The sequence below is a fragment of the Podarcis gaigeae genome (genome assembly GCF_964106915.1).
Source record: "Podarcis gaigeae genome assembly, chromosome: 2".
Lineage (NCBI taxonomy): Eukaryota > Metazoa > Chordata > Lepidosauria > Squamata > Lacertidae > Podarcis > Podarcis gaigeae.
Window position 1 is genome coordinate 1,720,916 of NC_139679.1, and position 23,041 is coordinate 1,743,956.

General features: G+C 47.1%; 1 protein-coding gene across 7 annotated transcripts in view; it reads right to left on the reverse strand.

Annotated features, from left to right (window-relative positions):
* Positions 1 to 9,624: 9,624 nt before the first annotated feature.
* Positions 9,625 to 23,041, reverse strand: part of COL5A3 (collagen type V alpha 3 chain) — a 114,238-nt gene continuing 100,821 nt past the window's right edge. For 5 of the 7 annotated variants that reach the window (XM_083729140.1, XM_083729141.1, XM_083729143.1 and 2 more), the window contains 16 exons: positions 22,896 to 22,949; positions 22,434 to 22,487; positions 21,355 to 21,408; positions 20,076 to 20,129; positions 19,594 to 19,701; positions 18,254 to 18,307; positions 17,625 to 17,678; positions 17,447 to 17,554; positions 17,302 to 17,355; positions 16,864 to 16,899; positions 16,171 to 16,224; positions 15,791 to 16,049; positions 14,121 to 14,233; positions 13,820 to 13,888; positions 13,355 to 13,591; positions 9,625 to 11,171 (listed from right to left, as the gene is read on the reverse strand). In XM_083729140.1, coding sequence (XP_083585266.1) covers positions 11,025 to 11,171; positions 13,355 to 13,591; positions 13,820 to 13,888; positions 14,121 to 14,233; positions 15,791 to 16,049; positions 16,171 to 16,224; positions 16,864 to 16,899; positions 17,302 to 17,355; positions 17,447 to 17,554; positions 17,625 to 17,678; positions 18,254 to 18,307; positions 19,594 to 19,701; positions 20,076 to 20,129; positions 21,355 to 21,408; positions 22,434 to 22,487; positions 22,896 to 22,949 — 1,509 coding nt within the window. In that variant the 3' untranslated portion in view covers positions 9,625 to 11,024. Of the gene's footprint in view, positions 11,172 to 13,354; positions 13,592 to 13,819; positions 13,889 to 14,120; positions 14,234 to 14,384; positions 16,050 to 16,170; positions 16,225 to 16,863; positions 16,900 to 17,301; positions 17,356 to 17,446; positions 17,555 to 17,624; positions 17,679 to 18,253; positions 18,308 to 19,593; positions 19,702 to 20,075; positions 20,130 to 21,354; positions 21,409 to 22,433; positions 22,488 to 22,895; positions 22,950 to 23,041 lie in introns of those variants that run through there. The other 2 variants (XR_014561775.1, XM_083729145.1) reach the window with 2 other exon arrangements.

Genomic DNA, 23,041 nt, shown 5'->3' on the forward strand with positions numbered 1-23,041 from the left:
CTTTATGTACATAAAGGAATAGGTGCAGAACACCTGGATACCTGATAGCCACAGCAGGGGAAGGAGAAGATCGCTCCAGAGAAACCTCCTCCTTTTTTTACTGCTTCAACAGAAGTTATATAGAGCACTTTTCAAAAGCTGCACGGGCTAATTTATAAGTACCAATGCAAGTTTAGAACTGAAATGTCTCAGCAGGCAAGCTAACAAATTTCCTACCCAGATCAGCCCAGATAAATGCTTCTGTTAGTTTGAATCGCACCGTAAGTCACCCTGTGACAACACTTCCTCTTCATTTTCCAATAGATCCTGTTTCAGATGAATTGAAGTCTCTTTCAGTGATGACCATTCAACTACCCACTATACAATTCTAGATAAAGTAATCTTAAACTAATTTATTTTCCCCAAATTAATACTCTACCCAGTAACCCAGATCACCCACAAATTTAGTTTCTCCTCACATTCATCAACCACCCAGAAGCATTTCAGTTACTTCAAAAAGAAAAACAATTGGGGTCTAGACCCCACAAGCCCATCCTTAGCCCATTCTTGTACTCCACACCCCACCCAGTTACTTATATACTTTCAAGCATATCTTTATCGCCACAATAAGATCTGGTTTGGTCTACTTTTTATTGCTTGTATTCTCCTGGCTCCATCTGCAGCAGAGCAAAAGCATTCAGTCCAGGGGCCCAGAGGCAGAGCAAGCGAGTGGGGTGGGGCGAGCCGGGGCAGGATGCTCCACGAAGAGTCTGCCTGCCTCCTCCTACTCAGTTGCCCTACAGGTGGGGGAGAGGCAGCGGGCGGACCGTTTGAGCAGTGCGGAGCCTGCGGGCGCCCAAGCCACCATGGCACTCCCAGGATAGATGCATGGCTCAGGCGCTCTGCAGACCCCGTGGTGAGTGCCGCCCAGCATTTTGTCACCCCTCTTAGTGGTAACACCCAGGGCAGCCTGCCCCCACCGCACCCCCTTCCTTCACCCCTGCAGGGGCAAACCTTACAGCATCTTCACTTGCTGAAAAAAGACTCTCTCTAATACTGCTCTTTATGGCCACTACTGGCCTGTCTTTATTATGTCAAGCAGATAGGCAATTCGGGCTCCAGAACCATAAAACAAGCCACTCTGGAAGTCTGAAACAATCAGACGCTGCAGGGTTGGTAGGGAAGGAGAATGAATTTAGGCTTCCTCTGCGCTGATCCGGGCAAAAGGTTCTCTTCTAAGCATGCTGCTAAATAATCCAGAAAGTCACATCCATAAAAAAAGAGTGCAATATTTATTAAGTGAAATATTTTATTACTACAGGGGAGGAGAAAGAAAGTGTAGTGCAATACTTAATAAAAGGGAGGGTAGTATCAGCAGGTGTCAGATTCCTTTCATCACAGCTTCGTTTGTGTTGAATTACCAAAGCAGGCCGACAAATGTATTGTTCCATGAGAACCTTTGAGCAAAGAGTTCCAGAGGGCACTGACTGCATACAATCAAGGCTTCCCAAGCCTTGGGCAGTCTGAGAAGCCCATGTGTTCCCCATGTAAAGATTAGTCTAATTCAGAGAGACAGAAGGGTATAGCCAACAAAGCTCTACTCAAAGTAGACCCGTTGAAACAAATAGCAGTTCACAAATGACAGGGAGCACAAACCACAGGGGCCTTCTGGTCTTCTGCCGCTTAAGCCCTGTGGGAGCCCTGTGGTTTGTGCGCCCTGTCATTTGTGAACTGCTTCTCCTTTTCGAATCTTAACAGAGAGTTCCTGAGAAGCTATTATTATTGGTGGTTGGGGGCTGGGAAGTTGTGTGCCGCTGGTGATGCAGTACTAAGTTCCCACATGGACAGAAGGCTCAGAAATCATCAGCATGCAAGAATGTTACCTACTGCCTTCATCCTGCTCAGGAATACAAATTTCACTCGGCCCTTGGCTTTGGTTTGCACATTAATAGCCATTCCCACCCCCACACTTGCAGCTAGCGGAAGTTTTTGAATATTCAATGCCTGCCAGACTTTCCACTGCAAATGTTTGGGGAAGGTGATTGGCCTGTGAACTTGCACAGGTTTGGGAAAATGTGTTGAGCCAGCAACTTCTATTTTGGATGTGGGGGGGGGGGAATCACCCTGAACAGTGCAGCTGAAAGATTTATGAAGGTCAGTCTTGATCTTTTCTTCCCCCATAATACAGGAACCATTCTCTGTCAGGACTGAGAATGGGACACAGGTGTCCAGGTGGCTTCTCTGCTTGCTAGCCCAGAGAGTGTTTCAAAGTCATATCAGAGTTCAGAATCAGCCCATCTGAGGGGGTGGGGAGAAGAAGAAGAAGAAGAGTTTGGATTTGATATCCCTCTTTATCACTACCTGAAGGAGTCTCAAAGCGGCTAACATTCTCCTTTCCCTTCCTCCCCCACAACAAACAGTGGGGCTGAGAGACTTCAGAGAAGTGTGACTAGCCCAAGGTCACCCAGCAGCTGCATGTGGAGGAGCGGAGACGCGAACCGGTTCCCCAGATTACGAGTCCACCGATCTTAACCACTACACCACACTGGCCCACCAGAACCGTAGCATAGTGGTAGAGCACCTCTTTGGCATTTAAGAGGTCCTGGTTTCAGTGCCTGCCTGCTTAGAAAAACACACACATCCCAGCTGAATAAAGCTCTGGTAGCAAGTGATGTGATAGAAGACCTTTCTGCACCTGGAGAGCACCTGGAAGTTCCAGAAGGAAATACTGGGGCCACATTCACCCCATACACTTAAATCATTATGATACCACTTTAAACAGTCATGGCTTCCCTCAAAATATTCTGGGAATTGTAGTTTACTAAGGGTGCTGAGAGTTGTTAGGAGATGCCTATTCCCCTCACTCTGCTACAGTTCCCAGAGTGGCTGAACCATCAATCCCTCTTCCAAGGAGCTCTGGAAATTGTAGCTCTGTGAGCAGAATAGGGCCCTCGAAACATCTCTCAGCACCCATAACAAACTACAGCTCCCAGAATTACTTTAAAAAGAGGACTCAGTAGTCTACTTATTATATTTGTATTTGTTGTAAGCCACTATTTTATTGTATTAAGAAAAACTTAAAATCTTATGGTAAACCCAGAATTCTTTGGGGAAGCCACGGCTGTGTAAAGTAGTATCAAAGAGCTCTTAATGGTGTGAATGAGGCCTGGGATAGAGGACTTGACCTGGTTTAAGGCAGCTTCTGTTGTTCACAGCACCACTTGTGGAAGTGTTAGAGGTGTCTCTGTAAATGCACAGAATTCCCAATGCCAAATATGGGTTCATTGGGTGGCATCTAACAGCACATCTGTAACCTAACATTTAAAGCACTATTGCACCATTTTGCAATCATGGCTTCCTAAAAACAAACCAACATGGGAACTGTAGTTTGTCATGGTTGCTGGGAATTGTAGTTCTGTGAGAGGGTCTCCTAACGGCTCTCAGCACCCTTAACTAACTACAGTTCCCAGGATTCTTTATGGGAAGCTGTTAAGTGGTACAGGTAAAGGGACCCCTGACCATTAGGACCAGTCATGACCGACTCTGGGGTTGCAGTGCTCATCTCACTCTGTAGGCTGAGGGAGCCGGCCTCAGGCCTCCTTACTTATGTGGCCAGCATGACTAAGCCGCTTCTGGCGAACCAGAGCAGCGCACAGAAATGCCGTTTACCTTCCTGCCGGAGCGGTACCTATTTATCTACTTGCACTTTGATGTGCTTTCGAACTGCTAGGTTGGCAGGAGCTGGGACTGAGCAACGGGAGCTCACCCCATTGTGGGGATTCAAACCGCCAGCCTTCTGATCGACAAGCACCCCCCACGTCCCGTTAAGTGGTATAAGAGTGCTTTAAATGCAGCTAGCTAACTCAAACAGTACATGCATTCTTTGTGGCTGTGTGAGCTAACCATATACATATGCTTAAGAATCATCTAAGGTTGCACCTTTGTAAGGATCAGGGGTTCAAACTTGAATAAAATAGGGGTGGGGCGGCCCAGGTAAGCCCTGCCCTGCATCATCAATCACAAGACACAGTGCACACACACCACTTGAATGGCAATGCCTGTCAACTGGAGGGGGGGCTCAAAAATTTTATTGGGGGGGTGAAAGTACCTTGGCCCCTAGGAGTTGACTCCTATATAAGGCATTCATTCAGTCCACTGAGGGTGGCTGGCTTCATCTGGATCCAGTCTCTGAGTATATAAGTAAGGAGGCCTGAGGCTTGCCTAGGAAGCCACTTCTTTGTCAGTTCTCCCTCCCTATTTGGCTGGTATGTGTTGCCATGATAAGACCTGGCTATGGACTATGTCAGTCACCAAATTCAGGACTGAGTTGGAATTTTCCCACTTGGCAAATTGGCTTCAGCCCTGTGGCTTTTGCCATTATAGCAATTATCACAACTCTGACAATTTAGGTACTGGATAGGCATAGTCTTGCATGGAGGGGAGGTTGTAGTCTCTGCCTGTTTCTCTGAAAAATGGGGTATCCCATTAAAGGGATCAAGGGTGATGCTTCTGTCCAGATGTCCAGGCGGGGGGCAAGGACACCAGCACACCCCAGGAGCAATCCAGCGAGGGAGCCACTCCTTGATGTAGCTCAAGAACTCCCTCACTTCCAATTGACCCCAAATAAATATCCTCCCAGCAGGCCGGTCAGAAATGATTGGTTCTACCCAATGCCTGTAGCCAATAATGTTGTCTTATTTGACCCAAATACTAGTTGTCATGTTTTATTATTCATTGGTTTTAAGGTGGTCTGTAGGATGGGGGCACCTGGGCACACAAGGTGTCTCCCAAGAGAAGGAATGCTGCAAAATAGTAGTTCTTGTTGCAGAAGCATGGGGGGGGGGGGAGTCCTCTGGGGACAGGCTGTCATTGTATGCCCTAAAATTAAATCCAGCTTTAAGAGTGAAGCATGTCTCTTTCAATACAGGAAGAAACCCCAACCATTGAGTCTCTGAACTAGCAGGAATTTGGGAAATGCTGCTTTAATTACTCTGTTGTACCCATAGCCAAGGGATGGCTCGTGTAGGAATTCACTGAATTTTGATATTTGGGTCAAAAGTAGCACTGCAGGGTAGAAATATTCCCCATCCCAACCTTCTTAATTTTTAAAGCATATTCACATATATTTTAATTCTGATTGCTGCTCTCACTTCTGGTCTGCCTTGGCACCATTCACCCCCCCCCCCCGTTTTCTCTTTACTGCTTCTTTATTCTTCTTGCATGAGTCCTGGTCCCATCATGTGAATGGGAACATGTGGCAACAGACACATCTAATCAGATCTAGTTAGGGGACGACTTCACTGAGGACAAATAAAGTCAGTTGAAGTGAGGACAATCTAAATGAAGGCAAATATCTTCTCCTCGAGCATTGGGTGTGGGGGAGCAGTATCTGCTGCTGCTGGAAGTGTTAATGAAATAGAGCAAGCACTTCCAGTTCAGATCTAGGAAGAATCCCATATGTGAATTAGCTGCTTCAGTAGCTCCTTCAAACATTCCTGGTTATTGATAGCTGATAAAATGGTGATTCCTTCCCCTTCTCTTTCTGTGAATGCCTATGTGGAATCAAAGTAGTACAGTGGATGGAGTGTTGCATTTGGACCAGAGATTTGTGTTCAAATCCACTCCCAATCCTGATGCTCAACCTGTGTGAGCCTGAATAAGTCCTCTCTCAGATTAGCCTACTTTATATGATTGTTGCAGAGATGAATAGGGTGACCTCCATGTACAATTCTCCTGTGACAGAAGACAATAATGGGTGAAATTATGGGAAATTATTCATATTAATGAGTGTAGGGCTAGAGCAACCTCCCCCAAAGTATTGCCCTCCAGATGTTGATGGACTACAACACCCATCAATGCCAGCCAGCATAGCCAGTAGCCAGGGATGATGGGAACTGCAGTCCAACAACGCCTGAAAAGCCACAGTTTCTTTATCCCTGCACTAAGCCTTAGTAACTAAGAGGAGTCCTTGTGTGAGTGGATGTGGAAGTCAGGTCATGCTGCAGTCAAGATTTATTCAAAATTTCAAGAGGGAAAGTGTCAGATTAGTTGGCACAATGACAGTCCTCTGCTTTGGAAAGACTGTTTTAAAACATCCTTGTTCTATGCATGACTGGAGTGATCAGACACACAATTTAAAATGCCCCTGATGTGCTTAGGGTCAGGTGTCATTTTTTAAAAAGGAAGCATTTCATTATCAGGATTTGATAGCACAGAAAGAATCCGGTTTTTAAAGGCTTTGCTTCAAAGGGAATCTCTCTCAGATATCCTTTGTCATACATGTCCAGGGTCACTTTAGATTGCGAATGGCAGGAGTAACCAGGTATCCTGAATGGAAACACTGGATGTTTTACCAGTTCCTTACCACTGATTTCCCCTTCCTCCCACCTGCATGAAAAGTTAAAGCTTATAGTCCTCTTCCAAGGTCATATAAATGAGGCTTTTTCTTAACTAGATGCTGTTAGGGGTTATGTATTGATGGACTGGAGCCACACCATCCCCAAGCGGGTAAGTAGGCGGTGACCATTTTAGACTTATCCAATTGACATTTGATCACCTCTGCAGGGGTCCTTTTGGACCCAAAAGAGGGCATAATGAGGCATAATGGGGGGGGGATGAGGCATAATGGGGCACTCTTATGCACACTTTGCTGACCAGGACCAGGAAGAGAACCCCTGTGTGAAATGGTTGCTGCCTGTATATATAGCAGTTTGGGGTTGTTCAACTGGCAAGAGGAACCTGGGAAGGTAGAAACTGGAAAGAGGAACCTTGAGATGTAACTTGGAGGAAAAGATTGAACCCCCCCTCCTGCAGACCTGATCCAAATTGGGTCACCCACAGATGCATCTGCTATTAACAAACACAAACTGTGCATAACATGAATCAACAGTGTGATGCAGCAGCAAAAACGCTAATGCTATTCTAGGCTGCATCAACAGCAATCTAGTGTCCAGATTAAGGGAAGTAATAGTACTGTTCTGCCTTCGTCAGACCACACCTGGAATACTGTGTCCAATTCTGGGCACCACAATTTAAGATGGATGTTGAGAAGCTGGAAGGTGTGCAGAATAGTTGCACTTGAAGGAGCTGGGTATGTTTAGCCTGAATAAGAGACTGAGAGGAGATAGGAAAGCCATCTTCCAATATCTCAAGGGCTGTCACATGGAAGATGGAGCCAGCTTGTTTTCTCCTGCTCTGGAGGGGAGGACGCAAGCCAATGGCTTCAGGTTACAAGATAGGAAATTCTGACAAAACGTCAGAAAAAACTTTCTGACAGTAAGAGCTGTTTGACAGGAGAATGGCATCCCAGGAGGTTGTGGATTCTCCTTCTTTGGAGATTTTAAGCAGAGGTTGGATGACCATCTGTCATGGATGCTTTAGTGGATTTTCCTGCATTGCAGGTGGTTGGACTAGATGACCCTTGGGGTCCCTTTCAACTCTACCATTCTATGATTCTATGGCCATAAGCCTCACTCCCAATTCCCTCACACATGATATCCACATACACACATTGTCCTGGCCAATCCCTGTGTTGAAAAGGGAAGATCTGCAAGTCCCTTCAATCCATGTTGCTTATATGCCAGAAGAACATTATGTTCAGTGAAGAATCCTGATTTTGTAAGTGTCCCAGATCACATGGAGATTTCTACCTGTATTCAAGGAAATGCAAATACAGGGATGTTTGGGGATGCACAAGGCCACTGGGGGTGGGTGCACCTCATCTGCATATACAATGTTCATGTGCTCAGGCAGATGACCGAACACAACTGCATCTGCCTCTGATTGGAAGCACTGCCATCGTCTCTCTCTTTAAAAAAAATTACACTTTGTAAGGTCATGTCCTGGTGTTAAAAAGAAAAATGAGCTCTTCTGAATCCTGATTGCAATTAAGCCCCAAGAATTGCCAAAAATGAATAAAATGAGCAAGTTCAGGAAAGTGAAGGAAGTGACAGAAAAGAAATATTAGAATTTAGGCCTCTATCTACTGAAATATTCATGTCACAGTTAACTGCTAAAACTAACATAGACAGCCAAGCTTGGAGAGATGGATTTGTCCTACATCACTTCTTTTGTAAGAGAGGCATTCTGCAGTGAAACTTGCTGCCATGGGGAGGGTGGGAATGGGAGAGAATCCTAAGTTTTAGCATGTTTGTTCATGCCTGCTCATAGCCACTGTTCCCCATATGCTGCTTCCTCCCACTGCTTTCGCTGCCAATGGGGAATCCTGCCACGAATATGACTTTGATCTCACAGTGCTATTTAGCCAATCAGATCTGGCCATGGACTGACATCACGGAGTGCATATAGAGCCCTCAATTTACCTCCCGCTGAATAGGAAAAGGAAAGACAGAATCTAACTCTCTTCCTAACAGTGCTCCCTGCTGTGACATTTGTCTACTGGCATTTCACTTCTCCTAAATCCCTCTCTGGTTGTGCATAGTTACCCATGATTGGGGGGGGGGGACTGAGAAGAGGAGCAGGTGCATTGTTTGTGTAAATAAGCAGAGACATCATGTTCGTATAGTTAAAGCCATGGTTTTCCCAGTAGTGATGTATGGAAGTGAGAGCTGGACCATAAAGAAGGCTGATCACCGAAGAATTAATGCTTTTGAATTATGGTGCTGGAGGAGACTCTTGAGAGTCCCATGGACTGCAAGAAGATCAAACCGATCCATTCTGAAGGAAATCAGCCCTGAGTGCTCACTGGAAGGACAGATCGTGAAGCTGAGGCTCCATACTATGGCCACCTCATGAGAAGAGAAGACTCCCTGGAAAAGACCCTGATGTTGGGAAAGATGGAGAGCACTAGGAGAAGGGGACGACAGAGGATAAGATGGTTGGACAGTGTTCTCGAAGCTACCAGCATGAGTCTGACTAAACTGCGGGAGGCAGTGGAAGACAGAAGTACCTGGCGTGCACTGGTCCATCGGGTCACGAAGAGTCAGACACGACTAAACGACTAAACAACACTTTGGTAATTTTTGGTAATATGGCACCCTGAGCGAGGCCAAAATTTGGCACCCCCAAGTGGATCTTTTCAATTATGGATCTTCTCAATTTTGCACCCACCTCAGCTTGGTGCCCTGGGGGTGGGAACTACCCACACCACCCTAAACCTTGCACTGTCCTGTTCCATTTTAGTTCAGCTATTTTAGCCATGGACTTAAACTTATCTGTCAAGTCCTGCCAATACAAGTGGTGCTGGTGCAGCAAGTATAGCCACCCTCTGAAGTCTGGGAGGGAAAAGCACAGGGGTACGGGATCTTCGGTCCTCCAGGTATGGTTGGACTTCATTCCCATCAGCCCTAGCCACTGTGGCCAATGAGCAAGGAGGGTCAGAGTTGGAGTCTAGCAATATCTGGAGGAAAAACGGTTCCCTATCCCTGACTTAGAAAATAGCCCCTTTTCTTGAGAAAGGAAAACACATCTGCTTTTAATCAAGCAGAATCCTTGTTACCAAGCAAAAGAAGAGGGAAGCCATGAGGTCATCTGTGATGTTTTTGTCATTCCAGAAAGCCAACAGGCAAGGAAACCATCCCGGAAGACTTTCTATCTAGCTTTGAGTTCTGTTTTTGCACCTAGGCAGTCTTGGCTTGGCTGGTGTCTCTTGAACAGGCAGCTGGCACAAAAACAGTGGGGCAGTCACACGCTCTGAGGATTTTAATACAGATTGTTAGATGATACAATAACACACACGCACACACGCTCACAGATAAACACACATATCCACTTGGCGCCACAGCCTGAGATACAAAGAAAAAGCATACAAATAAAGGCTTTTAGCACCAGAGTTTGAAGGGAGGTCAGTGCTAAGGGATGAGTGTGGGACAGCACAGAAAACAAACATTTCAGACTTTTGTCCTGCGTCCACTCTCAGGAGCTTTGGTCAACAGGAAGCTGGCAGACATTCAGGATCTTTGATAGTTGGGAACTAACTAGCACCATGTCATCACCCTTCCACAGAAGGACAGGAATGTCAGAATTGCTAGCCATATCTTTCAGGCATCTGTCAAAAATGGGGAGAGGGCCTAGAGAACAGAACCCAGAATTCTTCACTCTCTGCCCAGCATGGACGGAATGATAGACAAGGGTGATAAGGGGTTGGAGAGCTTCCTCTTATTTCCTGTTCCCAGCATGAAAGTTCCCAGCTGGGATGATTAGAAGGACTAAAAGTGTGTGTGTGGGGGGAGACTCAGCCCCCTCTCAGTTCCCTGGACTTTGTGTTGTGTGCTACATGGGTACCATCTGGCACCAGAGCAGAAATAGACAAGAGTTAATAATGGTCAAAATGGGGCACAGACTCCAAGCATCTAGGCATTTCTTGGTTGGGGGGCTGGGCCCCTCCCTGTCCCACTAGTCCCTAGAAGATCTAAAGAGGTTCTGTTGGGCCCAAATTATCCAAACTAAGTTGTCATGCCCGGACACATATCTTTCAGTTAAACTGAGCTCAAAAGGGAGAGCATAGAAGCTCTGGATCACCTATGATCAGTCCTTAAGTCTTGGGTAAAAATCGAACCTGAATCCTGTTCTGTGATCACCCAAGGAAGTCTTCCTTTCCCCCTATTCAGTTTGCACTGTGCCCATGTCCATTCACAGGAAGCTGTACAGATAGAATGGTCCTGAAGTCCCAGGTTACAAGATAATTTGGGCAAGGTCTTAATGCCCCTGGGATCTTTATTGGGGGGGGCAAGGGCAGGAGGTCAGCAGTGTGAGATGTGGTCTCCATTGCCCCCATCCCTGCAGGTGGCCAGTGCTGAGCAGTCAGTCCAGTGCTTCACTAAGGCGGCATAATAGCACCATTATTCGGGGCTGCAGAAAGAGAGGGCCCTGGCTCAGTCTGGGCCCTGCTTTGCTCCCCAAGAGTCACAGCCCCAAGGGGACCTTGGCCGCATAAATAGGAGGCTGTCATCTGGTTAAATACAACGGCAGGTCTTTCCAGGGCTGGCTCATCTCCCACGCCCAACTTCAGGGAGAATGGAGCACTTTAGCTCTTTCTTTCCCCAGGGGTGGTTCCACAGTCTAGAGGGAGCTGTCCACCTTCAGGCTCAGCCGCTGAAGCAGACAGGCCCAAGCTCAAAGCCAAACTTCTGGTTGGTGTCCCCAAAATCCTGAACAGCCACATCGGCCAATGGAAGCTGCTCCACGCGTTGTGTCACAACTTGCAGAACTGTCCTCTCCTGGCCTTTGCGTACCTGGAGGAGTAGAGAAGAGAACGTCAGGAGCCAAATCTTGGGGGAGGTAGGGGGTGAGAAGCCTGTGTAGAAGCCCTGAGACAGGAGTAAGGAAATCACGTGACAATGCTGGAAGAGCACATCAGTGGGCAAAGTAGACACATTGTGGGTGCTTGCTGTAGGGAAGTTGATTGTGGAACAGAGGATGACATGGTTTCACTGGAGGTTTTGGGAAAGGCAAAAGAATTCTCTTAGTCAGAGAGCCATAAGATCACTGAGTTAAGGCGGGGGGGGGGGCAAGCAGGCAATGGCCTTGAACCCACAAAGACAAGGCGGTCTACTCAGAGAGACAAGGGAGAAAGCTATCTAATATGGAAATAACCAGTGCCAACACACATGCCAGGGCATGTATCTCTCACTGAGAAGGATGGATTGTAGAATTGAAGAGGGGGAATATGTGAGCCTTTTCCTGGGAGGCAGAGCAGGGACATCCATGAGGAAGAACACTAACAAGCAAGCAACCTTTCCATACAGAGTGAAGGACAGTGTGTGACATCACCAGGGAGTCCACCAATCATCTCCTTCTGCTATATTTGCAGGCCCAGGAATTCCAGGCAACAATTGCCAGCTGGCCGAGGTTTCAGAATACAAAACAGATCCGTTAAATCTCAGGCTGTCAGGAAGCTTTAAAAAACCCAGGACACCTGCCAGATGAGGAGTTGACAAGCCTCGAGACAAAGCAGCAGCCAAGAGAAAAGAAAGGTGGGGCCTTTGCCTTGATTTTATCCCAGGTGAGATAAACCAACCTGCAGAGAAATTAAGGCTAGTTACAAAGGTGGTAACTGAACCCTGTGTCTTGACTGTACTGCTTCAGACTGCAGGAGAGGGTCATGTCTTCTCTTTTTCCATCTATTTATCTTGCAGGGTTTCTCCAGAGCTAAGCCCTCTGACAAATGCTTTGAGTCTGCCATCAAGCAGAGCACAATAGAAGTCGCAGGCAGTGGGTGGGGGTGACTTCCTGCTCACCTCAAGCAGCAAAGGTTGTTTGGCCAGACTGTAGTCTCAATTTGACTTCATTGTTCAAGGTGTGCGTGCAATTAAGAAAGAGACTGACTAGAGCCTTATTTATAGGAATCCCTGGGTGTTTCAGCCACCCCACTCTGCTAATTACCATGGGCCATTCACAGATCACTTTGTTGCTCTAGACCAGGGTTCAGCAAACTTTTTCAGCAGGGGGCCAATCCACTGTCCCTCAGACCTTGTGGGGGGCCGGACTATATTTATTTTTTTTGGGGGGGGATGAACAAATTCCTATGCCCCACAAAAAACCCAGAGATGCATTTTAAATAAAAGGACACATTCTATTCATGTAAAAATATGCTGATTCTGGGACTATCCGCAGGCCAGAATGAGAAGGCGATTGGGCGATTGGGCCCCTGGGCCTTAGTTTGCCTACCCATGCTAGAGAACTGTGCACTTCACCCCCATCGCCTAATGATGCTTAAGGTACCCCGACTGTTAGGTCCAGTCGTGGACAACTCTGGGGTTGGGGCGCTCATCTCACTCTATAGGCCGACAGCTTCCGGGGCATGTGGCCAGCATGACTAAGCCACTTCTGGTGAACCAGAGCAGCGCACGGAAACGCCGTTTACCTTCCCGCCGGAGTGGTACCTATTTATCTACTTGCACTCTGAAGTGCTTTCAAACTGCTAGGTTGGCAGGAGCAGGGACCGAGCAACGGGAGCTCACCCCGTCGCGGGGATTCGAACCGCCGACCTTCTGATCGGCAAGTCCTAGGCTCTGTGGCTTAGAACACAGCGCCATCCACGTCCCAAATGCTTAATGATATGTTATTCTAAGCCAGGATTGGTGCCTGGTAACCCTGCTCTCACCCAGCACGAACCAGCAGAGCCAATCTATCATGCTGAAATACATGTTTAAACATTAATTTTCATGCAGATATTTATAATTACTGGAGAAATGAGATGGAAAAGATCTAATGGGTAAACACATGCAAAAGTGAGATGGACCAGAAAGTGAACTGCCCATCCACAAGAGTGACCCTCCCTTTGCAAGTCATGGAGCTCCTCCCAAATCTTGGGGTGAACATCAGGAGGCCCTGAGACAATTTCCAGAGATATATAGGGAAAGGCAAGCCTGACATAAAGACATGGTCACAGTGGAGCAGAAGGCCAACAACTTACCTGGCAGCCATCATATAAGGCTCGTACAAGGGCTTCTGTGCTGTTGTGCATCAGCTCCACACCATTGAAGGCAAGAAAATGCAAAGCCCGAGTGTGGCTGTTGGTGTCGGCCTCATACCAGGCAGCCACATTTTGGCAGAGGAGGGTGAAGTTTTGGTGTGCAATGGCACTAAGCAGGCGCAGAAATGTGAGCTGGGTAACCTGCATGGGGTTGCCATCTGCATCCACATAGGAGAACTGGTAACAGAAAGAAGGAGATATAGGGGTGGCCTGATTAGGCCAAATGGTGGAAAGCCACTGTATACTCTTCCTTCTATGATTATCCCCACCCCAAAGCACACCTCGTGGGGATCCACTTGGGGATTGATCATGGGAGATCATGGGAGACGGGGAGAAGCACTGCATGCCCTTCTCAGACTGCTTCTGGGAGTCATCAGGGTGGCAAAATGGAAGGAAAAGCCCTACCTTTTTGCCCCTCTTGAATGTGCTGAACCAGCTTCCTGGTTGCTCCTTGCTCCAGGCAGCGAGTCGCACCTAGGGGCACAGGTTGCATATTGGTTTCTCATTTTAGGACTTTGAATTCAGGTTCCTGAGCCATGCATGTATATAAAACCAATCCTTTGCATAGACCTTTCAATGAGCAAACTACTTTACCATCCTTATTATATTCATTTAGTCCTCATTCTACTTGTTCACAACACACTATGACCACAGCTTCTGTCCTTTCCCTCGGCCATCGCTAATGATACTGAGCACAACTACTTACTGCCTCAACTTTCTTGTCAGGAAATAAGCAAGTTTCCCCCCCAGCTGTGAAGTTGCAGAAAACTCTGAAGGCATCCCGGCTGCAGCCTTGGTTTGGGTCAATCCAATATTCACCTGAAGAACAACAAATGGACAGGTGTCAGTGCAGGAGAGGCCAGGGAATCCTTAGAGGATGATGACGTTCCCACTGCAACTAGGAGAAGTCAGAGGCTTGAGAATGCTTGGAGAGTATTTCAATCCCAGAGTTTGTTAAAAGAATCCATGACAGGTAGGTAAAAAGTTAATACCTGCTTTATCTCCTAGATGACAGTCTTCTAATTTTAAGGCTACAAGTGTGGACTACAACAAAATGCTGCAGTGCAGCGTGCTTCTCTCCCAGCCACTCAGTCATACCCTTTTCCAGAACACTCCATTCCATTTCTGTCTCCTAAGTTTTCCATTTTCTTCCTTCAGCAGCCAGCCAGCTTTCCATGGCTACTAAGCTTGATTAGTCCTCTTTGATCAATGAGGTTCTCCCCTCACTAGATGTTTCTTTTCTGCACTCCCATGATAAAAGTGTCTTTTATGGATGTACAGTATTCAAATTCACAGGAAAACTGACACAGCGATTGTGAGATTTCAGGGAGGGTGGCTGGGTCATCACATTTGGACGAATAGCTTTGTTACAGTGGGATGTATTCAATCAAGCTTTATGCACAGTAAACCCACTGGAATGGCCAAGTTAGGTCAATTAATTTAAACTGGTCTACTCTGAGTAAAACATAGTTGACTACTACCCAGAGACCCCTTTTAAATACATTTTCCAGTGCTGGCTCATGCGAGGCGGTGGTGGGCTACCTTTTTCCTCCACCTCTAACCCCCCAGCACCCTGTCCGGTATTTTGCCATGGCTCACACTCTAGTGAGAGCTATAGCTGCCACATTTCTTCTCTCTGAGCCTTGCTGGGAGTGGGCAAACAGGGAGGCCAGCACAGCTTTTGCTTCAAGCCACCATAAGCTTGAATTTAAAATACTGGAGGGAATGCAAGGACAGAAGATTGCTAAACCTCTTCCCTTGTAGCTGGGTTTAAACAGCTTGTTTTTTTTAAAAAAAAAAGTTTAAGGACATGCGACTACTGCTAAGGCAAGCACCACACTCCCAAAACTGCTTGGGGTGGGGTCAGGATTGCACCAACTTGGAGAAATCAACTTTGAAGCTGGACCAATGTTTCCTAGCCCAGATACCTTCCCTAGCCCTGAGGCACCTCATTTCTTGAAAATATCCAAGAGACGTCACAGTGGTTTCAGATGTGAGCCTTTGCAGGAGAAACCACCCACAGAGTTTTCAGAATCAGCCTTCTCTCTGATATGTTAGTTTTGTAGGTGTAGGGATTTTTCTCCTGCCCGGCTCTCCCGTGGGGATATTTTTCAATCAGGCAATTCCCCCCTGAGTCTGAAATTGGATTACTTATATAGCACAATCAAAGTGCACACTTTGCAGACTAATGAGAAGAAGGTCCCTGCCCCCACGGCATTTGTAATCTAGCATTCACAGGAGGGGGGGGGGAGGCAAGATAAGAAGGCAGGAACAATTTCCTCCTCCTTCCTGCCAGGCTGGAACTGCAACAGGTACAGACCCACTCCCTGCTCCCTGTTTAGCCCTGGTTATGCCCCGGACGATTCTTCATCTCACCATCTGTGAGGTGGGGGTGGCAAAACTGAAGCTCCTTGCAAACCCGGGCTGGGCTCTCCTGAGTGCCCAGGGGACACCGCATTTGCTCCACTTCGTCACGCAAGGAGCTCAGGGCTGCCAGGACCTCTGCCATCCCTTCAGCATCGGGGTCGGCATCCATCTCCCCGGGTGCATCTCCCTGATCCCCAAGCTCCCAGTCGCGGCGGCTCTTGCGGCCGCTCTCCAAAGGCAGGGGCTCCCGCAGCTCAGCAGGTCGACCCTAGGAGTGGGGGAACCAGAAGCAGGGAAGGTGTGATGTAAGGGACAATGGGAGGGGGGGGGAAGCGGGTGGTGGTGGTCCCAGGATAATCCCTTCCTCATGATTCTCTACCGTCACTCACTGGTGGCCCTGGGGGTCCTGCAGATCCTGGATCACCTTTTGGTCCAATAGGCCCCTGCAGGACAACAGAACAGAGCCTGAGCACAAATTCAGAACCCCTTCATCTCAGTACACAGAGGAAACGCCTAATGGAAATGGCAGGGGGAGGACCACTAAGGCCCTGTTCCTGAACACTAAAGACCCCACTTGGCTCCCAAACTTTGCATTTTGTGCCTTTGTTCTCATAAGGTGACAGACCTGCATCTAGGCTGTACTCATGTGGCAATTCTAGCCATTCCCAGGACTGAATGCTCTTGCATACAACAGTATTCTTTCCACAGAGAAAACTAGACTGGAATCCTTCCACCCAATATCCAGTTTTCCTGGTGAAGGGTCTCAATTCATTTGCAATCATGGCAGCTTCAACCAACAGTGAATAGTGAAAACTTGCCTTTAGAAGCTGGGGAGGGGAACTAAGCAGCATTCCCATGAGTAAGGATTTCAGTGTCCCTGCCCACTGTTTAGATTTTTAGTTCCTTCCTATGGCTACTTGAAGCATAATAAATTATATACCAGCCAACCTATGCAATGTGGGCACATTTATTACCATGATGTAGGCTGAAGAAGCCAGCTCTTTCTACTAGTATATGCAGCCCTGGAGCAAGTTCCCACCTTCCTCTGGCCCACAACACCTGTTGGAACTGGAGCCACTCACCGGTGAGCCTTTGCTGCCTTTTTGTCCCAGAGGTCCCTGAGGAGATAGAAAAGGGGTGGATGAGTGAAAGGGAGCTTGCAGGGCACCCTGTGTCTGGTGAGACGGCCCCAGAAGCAAGGAGGGGGTTGTGCATCAAGGGGGATTAGGAAATGCAGAGGGGTCAGGGAGGAAGCATGCTTTAATATGGCGGGGAGCAGAAATGTTGCAAGGGAAATGTACTGTATGAATAGAGAGGGACACTGGAACAAAGGAGGGGCGCCTAAGAATGTGAAGCCTGGCAGACATGCATTGCCCTGGGGAAGAGGGTCGGGGTACCAAACAGGGCCTCATTTCAGGCATCTGGTGCGGTTCTCTTGAGAAACGTGTACAGAGATCTGAATTGTCACGCACCGGAAACTGACAAGAATCCAGGATGAAGAGGTTGGTGGTGGTACTTACTGAGAGGCCAGGAGATCCAGGTGGGCCTGGGGGCCCAAAGGGTCCAATGATTCCCTGTTGAGGAGGAGACAGCATCAGCCAAAGTCCCTTATCCCAGCCTTGCTCCCAACCCCCCTCCATCTGAACGGAGCTCCCATCTACTCACGGGGTCGCCCTTGGGGCCTGGTGTTCCCTGGTTCCCTGGCAGCCCCTGGTCACCTTTCTCACCCATCTCACCTGGGGGGCCAATCAACCCAATGAGTCCTGCATGACCCTAGAAGGAAAGAGGAGAGATTTAGGAAGTTGCTTGTTCCCACCAGGAAGTAGGTGCTGCTCACACTCACCTTCTCTCCTTTGTAGCCAGGATCACCTTTAAGGCCTGGGAGCCCCGTGGGACCCTGTGAACAGAAGAAGAGCTGCATCAAGAGCTCATCTGAGCTTCCAGACTCAGCGCAGGCCACAATCCAGTCAGGAATCCGTAGGAGGGTTTCAGATCATTTTGCCTTTTTATCAAATTGATGTGGCTGAAATTTGACTCACTTGCTTGACATGATTTTTCATCCATGATGGCTGCTTCACATGCACAAGTCATCAGCTCACAGCTGCCCATGGCTGTGGGAATTCAGCCCAACTCGGTCCTGGGCTGTAGCTTTAGGAACTGCTCAATCTGAATGAGCAGCTGCTTTCCTCCCTTGCTTTTTTCACCACAGATGCCCAACACTCATAATATACAAAGCAAACTTGGGAAACTTATTCCACTGCCAGGCTGCTCTTTATTGTAGTTCCAGGAATATGCTTCTAGCACTGCTCTCCCCCCCACCCCAATAAATACCCGTGAAAGACCCTTTCTATGGCGGATGGGGCTTAGTAAAGGAGTAGCATGAAATAACCAGCTTCCATTTTAAGAGTTCCAGAGGCAGGGAAGCTGTTGTCTGATTGTCCTGCCCTGGACCCTCCATTTCCTGCCACTCACCACAGGCCCCGGTGGCCCTGCCTGGCCAGGCGCTCCCAGGAGACCTTGTTCACCCTAGGGGAGAAAGAAGGGCAAAGTGAGAGACCACAGAAGGAAGCATTATGCAAAGAAAGACACTTACACAGCTTTGAGCCCAGCTGAAGGTGGGGAGGGAGAGACTACAGAAAGCATGCCTATGAAGTCAAAGCAGATATAGTGGGGTTGACATGGGGATGGATGGATGGATGGATGGAGGAGACTATTTCTAGTCTGTGCCCTTTCTGTGTGTGTCTTACTATTTCCACACTAATCTGCAATTCTTAAAAAAAAACACTTCTCTATATACATTAAAATATGTATTTAAACACATAATGTTAAACTGCCCCCCTCAAAATATACATTTTGAACTGCATTTATGTATGTTTTAGAGCCAAGAACTAAGCTGGGACATTCAGGAAATCTGAAAGCAGATAACTGCATTCTGATCCACACATTAGTCTGGCAGTTGCAGATCAGGTCAATTTGTATCAGGATTTGCAAAGACTGCCTATTAGGGATGCTTGAAGAATTGAAACACACAAACGAAATATACAGTGGTACCTCAGGTTACATACGCTTCAGGTTACAGCCGCTTAAGGTTACAAACTCTGCTAACCCAGAAATAGTACCTCGGGTTAAGAACTTTGCTTCAGGATGAGAACAGAAATCGCACGGCGGCGGCACGGCAGCAGCGGGAGGCCCCATTAGCTAAAGTGGTGCTTCAGGTTAAGAACAGTTTCAGGTTAAGAACGAACTTCTGGAACGATTTAAGTGCTTAACCCGAGGTACCACTGTATCTCTAAATAGGCTGAAATCTAAAGAAGCTCTCTCTCTCTCTCTCTCTCTCTCTCTCTCTCTCTCTCTCTCTCTGTGTGTGTGTGTGTGTGTGTGTGTGTAAGGCAACTACATGCACAGCTGGAGCTTCCTTTGCCATTTTTTCACTGCTTCAGTTCCGTCAAGCTGACAAAATGAACTGCTTTAAAAAGAGAACATGGTTTCCTTATTCGTGCATCAACATCTCTGTTGAATCACTGCCATGCATCTGAAAGGGATCTAACAAACTACCTGGTCTGTTCACTCCTGAAGTCTGGGATTGTCCCAAAGTGAGGGTTCTTTCTTCACCCCTCCCAAGGCACCTTGCTCATTGCCAAAGTTCTCTTGGCATTAGAGTTTAAATATAATTGCTTCTGGTCCTCTCTGAAGTGAAAATGTTGAAGAATAGTTGTCCACTCTCTTTGTTGAAAAAACGTTTGGGGTCTGGTTTTCTAACTACTTTCATCCTTTTCCCAGACATTTGTTGCCAAGTGAAGGAAAATACTCACAGCAGGACCTGGAATTCCACGTAGACCTTCTGAGCCAGGTCGGCCTGGGGGTCCCTGCGGACCCACAGGCCCCATCTTCCCCAGGGGTCCATCTGTGCCAGGCTCCCCCTGTAGATGGACAGAAAGGGAAAGATATAAGCATTGTTTTCCCTTCTGCCCAGTATTGGATGCATGCAGCCAGCACTGTTTTCATTCCCCTGCAGTTTGTCTTCTGCCCAAAGCTGTTACTTGTCTCACTGTCTGTTGTGGCAAAATTACATAACTGATGTAAATTAAATAATTATTCTGCTCCATTCACGTCAGTGCAAATGGAGAAAAAATGAAAACAATTACACGTCACTTGCAGACTGAAGGCAACAACAGTGAATATCAATTGTATTCACTGGAGTGATTTCCATTCCATGCAGTAAGCCGTCACCAGCAATTCCTGGAGAAGGAAAAAACACAGTGGGGAGGAAACCCAGGACAGTGTTCTCTCTTACCTTGGCTCCTTTCTCACCCTGTCGACCTTCACGGCCAGCTGGCCCAAAGGGTCCCTGGAACAGAGAAAGAAAATCACTGCATAAAATGGTTTGATGAGCAACTTTTCTCCCCTCCTCCTAGAGAAAGATTGAAGTCCTATTCATTCTCAAAGTCCTATTAAATCCAATTATGTTCTGAACATATGCTTTTTCAAAAATTAAAACATATTGTCAATTAAAAACAAACAAACAGGTCAAATGGTGGTTGTTGTTGTTGCTGTTGTTTAGTCGTTTAGTCGTGTCCGACTCTTCGTGACCCCATGGACCAGAGCACGCCAGGCACTCCTGTCTTCTAGGTCAAATGGAGCGTCACCTAAACCTTAGTGGAAACACAAAGCCCAGGGAATAGATACAGGAATACAAATAAGAAAAAACAATGATGGAATTATAATGGTAGAAATATAATCAGTGATGAAATTATAGTGACTGTCCGCACATCTATTTCTCTTGAATACATCTCCTAACTGAATTCCTGTTGGTTTCTAGAACTACTCAAGTGATACTAGTTCCTGCCCTGCCCTTAGATCATTTGGGCTACGTTACTAGGTTCTAGTGCATGGGAAATCAGGATGGGTGATGAGTTAAAGTTGCCAAGCAGCAAGCAAGGGGGCCAACTTGAATAAAATATGGGGGGGGGGCAGGTAAGCCTTGCCCCACATAATCGATCACATTACATGGTGCATGCATACCATTTGAATGGTAATGCCTATTAACGGGGGGGGGGGGCTGGCCCCCTCAAATATTTTATTGGGCAGCCAAAGGGAACTCAGCCCCTAGGAGTTGACTCCTATGCCAAACAGGCACCTTTGAATTTGACTGGCAGCCCCCCTACTCCTGGATAGATAACCACAAGTTCATGAGAGTCTTGCAAGTCCTGAATTAGGTGATAAATAAGTAAGTCATGTCAAGCAGAGAGCAACACAATGGCACCCCTATTGCCAGTGGGCTATTCAAGAAGGCTGCCACTATTTGGATTAGGAATCCTTAAATGCAGGTTGACCCTGAGGAGACAGGTCAACCTTCTAGTTAAAACCATGAGATGTAGGAGCATGCTGTTAAACAACACAGAAAACTGAAGCCCAAATCTCATGAGTGATTTCTTCAAAATCATGCTCCTGAGTTCAATGGAGCAGCCTCAACCAAAAATTTAAATCCTTTGGCATTTATTTCGAAGGTGTAATCTATGTAAGTAATGTAAATGAGAATGTGCAGCTTCACTGGAAAGGCAGCCCCAACATACCCTCTTTCCTGGTGATCCAGGAGGACCTGGTTCCCCAGAAGCTCCAGGGGGTCCCTGAAAATAAAACAGAAAATCTCTTGTAAAATCAGCACAATCATGACATGTCAAGTCAGAAATAAACTCTATTGAGCTCAATGAGACTTACTCTCCAGCAAGTCCCATTGCCAGTGTCTATGGGAGTGCCACTGTGTGTAAGGGTACCAGAATGTTGAACTCGGCAGAGCAGGGTTCAAATCCCCCCTCAGCCATGAAGCTCACAGGGTGACCTTGGGTCAGTCACCATCTCTTAGCTTAATCCAGGGGTAGTCAATCTTTTTATCCCTACTGCCCACTAATGCATCTTTCTTGATGGTAAAATTTCCTTACCGCCCACCAGTGCTCAATGGAAGGAGGATTCAGCTTGTTCAATAGAACCCCCTACCGCCCACCTAGAATCCTGAAACGCCCACTAGTGGGTGGTAGGGACCAGGTTGTCAACCCCTGGCTTAATCTACCTCACAGGGCTGTCGTGAAGATGAAATGAGGAGGAGGAGAACCATATACACCACCTTGAGATCCTTGGACAATAAAGGTGGTACATAAATGTAATAATAAAAAAATTAAAAAGAATGACAATCAATTACCACATGAAATGATATTATTTGCCTTTATATTTGCACCAGCCCTAGGTAACAGTATCAAGCAGGTGTGGGAAAACTTTGGACCTCCAGATGTTGCTGGACTACAGTTCCCATCATCTCTAGCAAGCATAGCCAAGGGATGATGGGTATTGTAGTTCATCCACACATGGAGGGCCAAAGTATCCCCACACCTGGTATAGAGTGAGAAGAATTGCAAAGAGTGAAAGCTTCCTGCATCACAGATGTTTAAACTCTTTGATGAATGTCACCTTATTGTGTTTCTTTGGGTGGAGTAACTATGAGGCAAACCAGTTTAACTATGCAGTGAAGCAATACTCAATGTATGCCACAAACTACAGACAGGTGCTGTTTGGCTACTGACCATAGGGATTTTTGAAGAAGCCAAACAACAACATAACCAATGTAGGGTAATGATAAACTTATGTCTGCCATACTCACTGGAAGTCCAGGATCCCCTATATCACCTTTTTCACCAGAAACTCCATCCAGACCCTGAGCAGAAGAAGACAGAAGCAAATCAGAACCTATCGATTCTCACCTGGGAACAAGTTGCTTTAACTACAGAGAACTGCAACGAAATGTTGCAGCATTGAGTGCTCTAGTTCAGGGTTCCAGCCAGAAGTTCAGCCAGTCATGCCTTCTGTCAGGATGCACCATTCCCTCATCCCTCAGTTTTCCATTTTCGTTCCAACCAGCCAGCATTTTGTGGTCACCAAGCATGCCCAGATCTCCCCAAATGCCCCCCCCCCCGCAACATTTTGATATTTAAGTTTTCATCCAGTGCTGGAAACTGAGAAGTAATGTCTTCAAGACTTTTCTCATTCTCCCAATAAACTGGGATCCATCATCCAAAGCCAGATATCAAACATGCAGTGGCTCCTTTCAAATTCAGATACTCACTGGAGGACCGGGGTCTCCGGATGGGCCTGGGTCACCTGGGAATCCTATTGGACCCTGCAATGGAGGGACAGGAGTGGTGAATAGCAGACTACAAAAAGCACCAGTTCTCTAGAGAGGAAACCTAGAGAAGTCCGGATGGCACACAG